A 10,533-nucleotide genomic window follows, 5' to 3' on the forward strand; every position below is an offset into this window, starting at 1 on the left:
CATTTTGTAGAGAATGAGGGAGAAGTCTATCCTCTAGGCTCCCAAATGGTAGCGGGAAAGGATCCCTTAGGGTGTAAATGGTTGAGGGTGGATCGTAAGTATAAAGATCATAGGCTTGGTCTTGTGACATATAGGGATATGTTTGATAAATTGACGGAAACACAATTCACTTGGCAACCTTATACACAAGAGACCTTACAATATCTTCCCGATATTTGCCATGAGGATGAGGAGGAGTGGGTTGTTGAAGCCCCTTTGATATGCTTCGAGATTATTGAGATGCACATACCTAATAGGGTTGTTAGGCAATTTGGATGGCATCAAACAATACCTCCCAATTGTAACACCGACCCTTTACTTCATAAAACTGATAAACGAGGCAAGACAAGGGATTATGCAACTGAGTACTCCATTTATGTGAATGAGTGGGATAATAGGAAGGAAAAAATGTTGGGTGGAGGAATTCCTTATAGTGGTTTCATGTCACACCATGATCCATACATGGTATGGTATCGGGAGCACACTCGTCGGATTGTTAGTCCTCAAAATCGGATCTTGACTGACAAATACCTCCATGAGCATCACTACACTCCTAGTGCAGCTGACTTGGACACTCTTGCGGGTGGTCATTCATATATCTACCACCAAGTGACCGACTACATGAACAATACATCTCTTCATGCAATGGATGCTAGCTATAGAAATTTGCTACTTGACATGCAAAATACATCTCTTCATTGTTTGGAAAGTGCACATTTTGGACATCTCATCCAACCACAAAACATTCCTCACCCAAGTCCACCTCATGCTACAACACAAGTGGAGCAAATTACTCATCTAACTCCAATCCAAGAAGACGAAAATGAAGAAGGATCATCGTCTCAACCAAGGAGATCAAAGAGGAGTCGCCGCCAAGTTAGAAGATAGTAGTGTAGATTCATGTTTCTAGTTAAGCAAAACACTTTGGTTTGTATAATATTTAAGCTCCTTTTGTTTGTATCAAATGTTAAAACAATTTAGTTTGTGTAATGTTTAAGCTACTTTCGTTTGTATCAAATGTTAAAACAATTTGGTTTGGGTGTAATATTTAAGTTATTTTCAAAACTTTCCTTTGGTCTTGTTTTGTGCATTATTGTTCTTGATGAGGATAATTTCCTTGGTTGTCAAAGAATGAGAACAAGAATATGGAGAACAATTCCGGGCAAGAACGTTTGTTTCTTTGCTTGTTATGTAAATAGCTTCAAGTCGCTCAGTGGGGTGACGACTAAAGGGCAAAACGCTCGTTCCCAAAGCGACTTTTGTCTGAGGAGAAGATCAAAATAGCTGCCAAAAAAACATCATTCTGGACTGTGCAAAGTCGCTATGGGGGAAGACGACTTGAGCTCAAGTCGCCCGCTCACTGAGCGACTTTACTCTGGGTGAGAAGAAAAATTTTGGCCAAAAAAACTTGCTACTGGACTACAAAGTCGCTTTGGGGGAAGGCGACTTGAAGTCAAGTCGCTCACCGGGAGAGCGACTTACCTTAAAATGACTTCCTCAGGTTTGGTTAGCATAAATTGTCACTTTGTATAAGGTCGCTTTCCGCCGGAGCGACTTGAATACGAAGCTAGGTTCGGGATGACGTGGACCCATTTTGGGTAATAACTTTGAAAAGCTACCTATTTTGTTGATTACTTTGCGAGAAAACCCCATTTTGGAAAATCACTCAAATATAAAACCGCTGTTGAAATACTGCTCGGAATATTATTCTATATACTTCTATTGATGTTGCAGAACTAACTAGCAGGCTACTTTATTGTTAATTATGTCTCTTAAATGCCTTCCCCATTTGTTCTCGCAGTAGTATGATACTGGCCACTATTGGTCATTTATCTTACATAGGTTTAGACTTTAAGGGCGGTTCTTCTAACATCAAAGCAATCACAACTTAAACAAATCAATCTCACAAACTTTTCTATATGGTAAAATTAAGCACAGATGCAATCTGTTAATGCATAATATTATGTATCTGTATTGCTATTTTCTATCAAAATTTGGCATAGTCCACTTAAGAATGAAGGTGTAACCGGCTTGTAGAGCCGTGGATGGCACTAATATGGACTTAGTTGAGGAATTCTAACTAGCTAGTCTCGGAGCCAAAAGAAACTGGAGCAAAGGTATCAAAGCTTAAAATACAGATACCTCTGTGGCTCTGTCTGGAAAATCTGCCTGCAGTGGAAGTAAACCCATGTCATCACCTGAAGCAGATGTCCCAACTTGCGTTGTTTTTTTTAAATCATCACAACTCATCATGACCAGATCCTGCGCCGTCATTATTGGTGGTTGAGCCTTCAGTATTTTCTGGAGCTTCCTTCTTGGTAGAATTCTCCTCGGAAGTATCAGAAGAGGAACTTGATTCTGCTTCCTTCTTTACAGGTTTCTCTACCTTGGGTTTTGGTTTCGGGATTTTATTCACGCTGGCAACCTGCAAACAATGCAACCCATCACTGACTAGCTTCTTATGCCGCAGACCAGACCTTATTATTCACCTTAATTTAAAATTACCTTTGACTGTAAATTAGCCATCTTCTCATAGACTTCCTCAGAAGAGAAAACAGGCGCACTCGAAGCAGGAGTCCTATGAAAATGATAAAGCAACACACAGAAATAAATTTGGATACTAAACAAAAGTCAGAAATCTATAATGAACGATATACCCTGCTGTTGATCAGAAATTTGCAATTTTACTTCCACAAACAAGAAATATGCCGTGCAAAAGAAGGAAAGACAGAATATATTAACAGAGGCAACAAGAGTGATCATCAGCGAACTGGTAGAAAGAAAACTTACTTGTCCTGCTCAGCTTGCTTTTCATCCAACCACTTCCTCAACTTATCAGCTTGACTCAAAACCTGCCAGTTCAGATTGGATTTTCAGCCAGTTATAATATCACCCAAAAAAAAGCTTCTGCATAAAATACCACCTAAAAGCTACCTAACCTCATCTATTCTCTCTCTTGGAATCCACGATTTGTTCGTTTCCCAGCCACGTACAGTCTGTACACATAAGGGAAACAGTCAGTCCATTGTTACCCATTTCTACCACAGAAAAATAGAAATCCCTGTTGAACATATACAAATTAGGTCAGAGAATAATCAGCCGTTCTGCTAAAAGATTTTTTCCAAATTATACATGACATTTGGTGAATGGGGATCCTCAACCCAGAGAAAGATGGGCACCTTTATGAGACAGTGGGTTTATGCCGTTTATAATTGATGCTGGCAACCAAAGCTGAGAGCACATACCTCTGAGACATCACTAAATCTTCTAGCAAGTTCAACCGCCGCTGGACGAGCAGTAAGTTCATCCAATCTAATGCAAATAAAAATTGGTCAAGCATGGTCTCCCAGTCCAAATATGAACTAATAAAATTCACCTTTTGAATCGATAGCAAACCTGAAAAATATGGGATCACCAATAGATTTCAACATATTGAGGCGTTCTTCAAATTCACCAGCACTGGCGTCTTCACCATCCATGTACAGCCAATCTTGAACCTGGAAACAGCAAGAACTTTCGTTATTTATAAACAAAATAATAGTAAGAAAAGGATCATTTTTATAGTTCTATCTTCCTACCTCCTCAAGCTTTGCTGTGAATGATTGCTTATCTTCGTTTGTCAATATCTGTTCGATCTCTCCTGATGATTCAATCTAGAAAAGATAGAACAAGAGTATCAGTATGACATTTATGTTGTTTGACAAGTAAATAGATAAACTTTAGTTTTTCCCTTGCTCTCAACAATGTTACCCCAGTGCCTAAGGGGGCCTAAGGGGCACCTGGAGAGTGGAGATTGTGGGGTACGGAGGGTTGGATGTACACAATCCTACTACTGTGTTAGCAACATAGAGAAGGTGTCTCCAAATGACCCAAAATGAAAATTGTGTCGAGAATTATATTGAATAACTATTATTTCACATAAAAATAAAGATGTCAGACAGTATGAACATAACTAGTCAGCCATTATTAATCCATCAGCCAAAAATGGACACGCTTGTAGGCTATAGAATCACACAAATTCTCATTTGTGACGAGCATATCTGCCGCAAGCTTGCGACGGGTCAAATACTACTCATGTGGGTAGATAAGATAAAGCAGATTGCCTAGGGAGTAGTATTCTGTTTTGTCTTATCTACTCATATGGTAGTACTTGACCCGTCGCAAGCTTGTGACGGATATGCCCGTCATAAGGGAGACTTGCTGATAGAATCAAGGCTCTTCTTGGATAAGGGAATTTGGAGGGAAAAGATGAGAGAGAGTTGGAGGGAAACAATTTCCTTTGTTTGGGTAGCAAAATGCGGGTGGAGAGATTTGGAGAGGGGATGGGGGGAAGGAGCCCTCCATTTCCCTCCTCCAAGGCAAATTATTTACCCTCCTACAAAGGAAAGATTTGGAGGGAAACTCCCTCCCTCCATTCCTCCCCTCCTCCCCTCCCTTTCCCTTCCCTTCCCTTCCCTTTTTCCCCCTCCCCTCCTTTTCTCTCCATTTTTTGTATCCAAGCAAAGGATTAAAATTTCTACCAAGAATTCGACGAGATATTGGAAAATTGGAGACAAGTCAACTAATAATGTAAATCACACACTTGTTACCCCCATTGCATATAGTCATATAGATGCACAATCTTTTGAAATTTAACATGGCTCTCCAATAGCCAATGTGTATAATAGCAACCACAAAGGCTGCTCTTAGTCTTGGATCTGCTTGTGGCCACACCATCTCTCAGAGTCTCACCAGCCCAAAATTTTAAGAACACACAAAAGAAGTGGAAGAATGTATGTTTGTTAATAAAGAGGATCCACTCCGAGCATTTCCTCGATAAAAGTGGAATAGTTCTTATTTGACAAACCCAAAGTCGCAAAATATGGAAGAATTTGAGACTTTGAGTTCTTATTGACACACAAGCCCTAAAAGGATCCACAAAGAAAGAGTCTTGTAACCTATCAACGTCATTGTAATCTGCACAGTACACCTCAACTTCAACTAAAGATTGACAACACGTTTTGTCTTGAAGGGACCTAAAATAATGTTCTTTTTGTTTTTTCTGTTAAGTACACAAGGATCCAATTTTAAAGACGGCCACTATCTAATTTTTGATTTGCTATATAAATTCTGTACAAATAGATATTTTCATTGATTAATCATAAAAGCACCAACCTTTTCTCTGGTCGAGTAAATGTATCCTTCCAGATTATTTTTCAGCTCTGCTGTCCTCCTTCGGTCAGCATCTTTCTTGTTAAGTTCCTCAAGTTTGCGTTTTGCATCAGATAATGATCCTTCTGAAAGAGACAGTCCGTTTCCGCTTGCCTTCTCAGCTACCTTATCATAAGAAAAAATAAAATATAATAAAGCAATAGATGCGGCCCTTTAAAATAAAGGTTTCTTTTATAGGACTCCCTGGAGTAGCAAGTATGATTTACCTTCAGAGGGACCCTGAAAGTCTTTTTCTTCAATTTCTTTTCTATAACTTCTGCAATACTTTCATTTGCCTTACCATCAGTGGGCAAGTTGCTACTTTCTCCATTGGAATCTCCATTTCCACTTTCTGCAGATACATTAGCAGGGCCGGAGGCTTCAAGTGTTACATTCACAGTGGTAGAATTCTCCACTGAGAGAATTTTTTTCGGGACTTCAACCCACTCAGATATCTCAACAACAGCTTCCGCACGATCTAGTGTTAGGACTCCACTTCGAGATAATGAAAAATGTAGGTTTGCTTTGATGGGAGCAGAGAGGTTCCGAGCTGAGTATCTGGAAACATAACAGAAAACAGAAACATAGGCGTTGGAATAGGAGACTAAGTTTGGAGAACAATAAGAATTAAACAGCAAAGAAAACTCGTTTAATCAACATCAGTTACTAATCTACAAATCTTCACCTCTCAGTTGCATTGGCTAAGCCAGTGACTCCATACTGAAGAAAAATTGGAGGAGAGACGCCAGGTGGCAATGAGTCTGTATTCTCATAGGATAAAGATACCTCAAAATCTTTGTCATGCACAATGGACCTGAACATCTGCTCAAATTTTCAAAGACAGGGATAGATTATCAAAATAACAGCAATCCATTGAGCTTGAGCAGAAAAGTACAATAAGAAAATGTGAATCACCTTACTAGGAACCTTCTTCATACGTGGCACCAGAACTTGCTTCGTGGTTTCATCTTTCACGAGACCAGCACCGTCCAACTCCATGACATAGCCATATGTTGAACCATCAATCATGCCCAATTTTCTATTTAATTTTATTCCATCACTTATGTTTGCTGCATGTAAGGCGGCTCCAAGAACTATAGCCTCATCTGCATCCAGATGTTTGTCAAGCTCCTTCCTGCCCAGAAATTCTTGAAGCTTAGCCTGCAAAAGTTTAAATCCACAGTTAAACCAAACTGACTACAGAGACTTTCAGCCAACATAAAAGTTTTGCATTAAGGCAGAAGCTAGAAAGAGTTATTACTTGCAACTTGGGGACTCGAGTAGCACCTCCAATCAATTCAACAGCATATACATCGTCAGCTTTCAATGCTGAACTCTGGAAGACTTCCTTCAGAGGAATAAGAGCTTTCTCCCAGAGGTCTCCACAGAGCTCTTCAAATTTCTCACGGCTAATAGAACTCCTACAAGAATGAAAAAGAATCACATTAACAATTTTAAACTTGCTTGCTTTCCATGTGATACACCTTTATATGGAAAGAACGACAAAGACGATTTTCAATTCAGTATTCCTTAAATACCACTATTGTAGAACTATGCTCAACAGATTACTACTCCCTCTCTATCAATATAAGGTTCACATTTTCCTTTATAGGTCGTCAGACAATAAGATTGATACTTTACGACTTTACGTTACTCCTTTTTAGGATATTTTTTGGACATCTTCTGAATGAAACATCATATTTGTAGTAGTAACAAATAACAGGCAGTTTGATATTTTCAAAATGGCATTTTGTGCAATAGTTCGTTTTTGTAATGGGAGGAGGATCGATCACAAGACACGTAATCCCTCCATAGTTTTTATTACATTTCTTCTCTTTTATCTCGTCACCAGTGATTTAACCCATTTTCCCAATAAGTCCAATCTTTATACTTGAATTGTAAGGAATTCCCATGTAGACCATCAGAAAAGAAATGTAATGAATTTTGACAAGATTTAAATTCCATGAACATAATGATGTCTGAAGGACTGAGTTCACTTCTTGACAGGAACTTTGGGCGGCTCAACCTGTGTTTCAGAGGCTCAAAGGCAATGTTTGAGAGCCGTAATGCGATACTGGTTGCTACTACTTTGATTGGGGTACTTATCAGGTGAGCTTAATTGTTGATTTGAAGAAGATCAAATTGTGGAGAATTGTCCAAAGTGGTTGCGGATGTTCCTGAGCCACTGAGTCTAAAGGAATGTAAGTTGAATTTGATCATGGTAAGAAGAAAGTCACTGACTTTTTTGGTACTCAAACTTATACAGCTAAGGTTCAACCTTCTTTTCCTTGGATTTGGTCATTTTTGTAGCCACTTTGGAGGAGGTAGTGGTGGAGTCGGAAGATTTAACAGAAGTAAGAGTAGAAGGTTGGTGGGGTGTAACTTGTAAGCAGTACCATTTACAAAATTAAAGAAAGTTCAAAACAGAACTCTCAACACTTCTACAAGGCTCGTATGTTGAACTTATGGAAAATGCTGCAAGGCCCTCAAAATTCCTCTACTAGTAGACTCACGAAACACAGTAATATGTCTCAGTGGCAATCACAGAGATTATTAGATTATATAGCTTAAAAGTAGTTCAAGAAAAGAAAATTCCCACTGTTTGATTGCTATCCTTATACAGATTAGATCATTAGACACTCAGAGGGAACATGTAAATACTTTATTCACATCTTTCCTACCAAAAACGCAGATAATAGGTCGAGAGTCGAGACATGGGTGGCCCATTCCACGCACACAGTTTGTCATACCCCCTTTTTGAATTAAACTATTGGGTATCTCCAAATGTAGAATGAAAACTCAAACAATCATAAAACATACATACAAGGTAGTCAAGTAGTCAAGTGTAAGTGCTAGTGAAAGTTGTAGCCTTGACGAACCTGAAATCACGTTCTTCATAAATAGATTCAACTGATATAGGAGCCGCTGTATTAGCGCTTAAAATTTCTTTAGTACGCTTGACTTGCTTCTTCAATTTAGCCATAGATTTAGGAAATTTTCTGACATCAACTCCATTTCCCATCTGTTTATTGAACTCATCTGCAAAGTACTCGACCAACCGCATTTCCATGTTTTGACCACCTAGCTCAGAGTTCCATCTCACATCCCTAACCTACACAATTCCCACAAATACAATACATTCTAAAGTGTACACAGATAACCAAACTAACCCATTTTACAATGTACTCCCTCCATTCCATTCATTTGTTTACCTTTGATTACAATAATCCTCCCTCACAAAGAATAAAGAAGTAAACAAATGATTGGGACGGAGGGAGTAGCATTCGCAGAGTATATATAGAATAATAGATACCTGAAACTGATTGGCAGAGACGGTCTTTCCGAATTCCTTAGTATCATAAGCAGAGAAATAAACAAGAGCAGCATAGGTAGTAGTAGCACCCATATCATAAAACACCACATATTTGGAATCATTAACAAACTTCTTATCAATCCCATACTGCAATGCAGCTCCAGCATGCTCATTAATCAAGGACAACACATTAACCCCACCCAATTGCGCCGCCTGCAAAACGGCCTTCCTCTCCGCCTGTCCAAAATACGGCGGCACCGTCACCACCGCATCCACCACCTTGACCTTGGCATGAAACTCGGCCAAATCAAGCGCATAACGAAACAACATCGCCAACAGCTCCTCAAGCGAGTAAACCTCACCGCCATCAACCTTGATCGCGGCAACGCCTCTAGAATCTTCCACGATCCGGTAGGGGAGGAAGAAGGAGTTAGTAAATTTGGTGGCGTAATCGTAGGGTTTAGAAACAAGGTCGCGGAATAAAGCGTAGACTTTGTCGGGGTAACGTGCAACTAAACCGGCGGCTTCTTCGCCGATTAAGCGAGTGTCGGAGTGAAAAGCGATCAAATTAGGGGATTTACGTTTGGACATTTCGTTAATAGCGACGGAGATAGGGATTTGACCTGGTTTCAGATTGACTATTGCTACTTTAACCCATTCTGATCCTAGATCTATACTCATCACTGCTGCTTCTGATTTCCATGGGATTAATGATAGTAAGATTAGGATTAATCCAACCCTAATCAACATTGTTAGTATAGATTAGTGGTTTGAATTGGGGATAATAATTAACAGTGTGTGTGTGTTTGTGTTTGATTGATAATTCTCCAACCTGTGGGGAATGAGAGTGTGTACCCTTTAAGTTTTAAGTTTCAAGAAAAAGGAATAGTAGTTTTGGAAGAACATGAACAAGGTCATGCCAACCAATAGATGTTGAACATGTGGATTAATAGACACGTGGCGAGTTACGATGCGCCCACTGCGTTGTTTTTCTGTTACTCTAGTCTTGATGTTTGTTTAACCAGGGTGGACGTAAAGTTCACGTCGTCAAAGTTGTAGAAGCCACGAGGAAAATAGAGGTAATAGGAGACGGATTCTTGTTTGAGTTGGTCTTGCTTAAGACGGGTCGAATCTTAAGCATTTTAATTCACTCATAAAACAAATAGGGGGAGATGAGGTGGGGGGCCCCGCGTGCCTCCCACTATCCTCTATTTGGGCATTTTGTCTCACAAAATGGTATCCGTCTCTTACTAAAGACGGATAGTGCCCGTCTTTACTAAGAATTTGTGTTCTTGTTTTACTTGCTCTCATTCTTTGATTTATCACAAACTAGATTTTGTGCCCGTGCGTTGCACGGTTTTCAAAGTTGTCTTTCCTCTAATTTTTATGGACCTTTCAATATCATTTTAAATGATACGTAACAGTTGTGTTTCAATTACTCAAATAAGGTACTTTGTACCTGATGGGGCATATTCTGCACCGCTGACCAAGTCAACATACTGAGCAAGGTCAAAGATGTCCACAACAAGTCAACGACTTATACTGACTTAACCGATGCAAAACCCATCTACTGTTAGCCTGGGTCTCGGCGTGACAACTCGCCACCGGGACACATACCCGCGTACTCATATCCAAGACCCCTCGGCGGTGAGTCAACATCATGGCCCGCCGGCCTGCCATAGGTCCCTCGGCCGAGGGGTAGATCAGTCTTTCCACCTGCTAGCCACTTGGCCACTTGGCTACTACGTGACAAAAGGTGAAGGCCTATAAATACTCCTCAACCTTCATTGAGGAAAGGATCGAACAATTAAACCAAAATACACTATTCATCCTCAGAATATCTCCTTATCTCTCTACAACATATCTAGCCAAGTAACACGGCCTTAATCCTTTGAGTTTCATCGACTTGAGCGTCGGAGTGAGTACGCTTGGCACAAAGCCAAGCCCGCCTGTTCGTTCATTGTTGCAGGAGAGGCCGAGAGAGGAACGAT

At 40.0% G+C, this 10,533-nt stretch overlaps 1 protein-coding gene across 1 annotated transcript; it reads right to left on the reverse strand.

The window, feature by feature from the left end:
- Positions 1-1,927: 1,927 nt before the first annotated feature.
- Positions 1,928-9,597, reverse strand: LOC141652435 (heat shock 70 kDa protein 17). The gene is made up of 14 exons (XM_074459890.1): positions 8,543-9,597; positions 8,109-8,341; positions 6,491-6,650; positions 6,145-6,390; positions 5,915-6,051; positions 5,457-5,787; positions 5,194-5,355; positions 3,618-3,692; positions 3,436-3,536; positions 3,285-3,351; positions 2,979-3,035; positions 2,830-2,891; positions 2,545-2,617; positions 1,928-2,464 (listed from the first exon to the last, which is right to left on the reverse strand). The coding sequence occupies exons 1-14, from the start codon at positions 9,290-9,292 to the stop codon at positions 2,279-2,281; spliced, it is 2,640 nt and encodes an 879-aa protein (XP_074315991.1). The 5' UTR covers positions 9,293-9,597; the 3' UTR covers positions 1,928-2,278.
- Positions 9,598-10,533: the final 936 nt, after the last annotated feature.

This window comes from Silene latifolia, chromosome 4 (assembly GCF_048544455.1).
Source record: "Silene latifolia isolate original U9 population chromosome 4, ASM4854445v1, whole genome shotgun sequence".
NCBI classification, from domain to species: Eukaryota; Viridiplantae; Streptophyta; class Magnoliopsida; order Caryophyllales; family Caryophyllaceae; genus Silene; species Silene latifolia.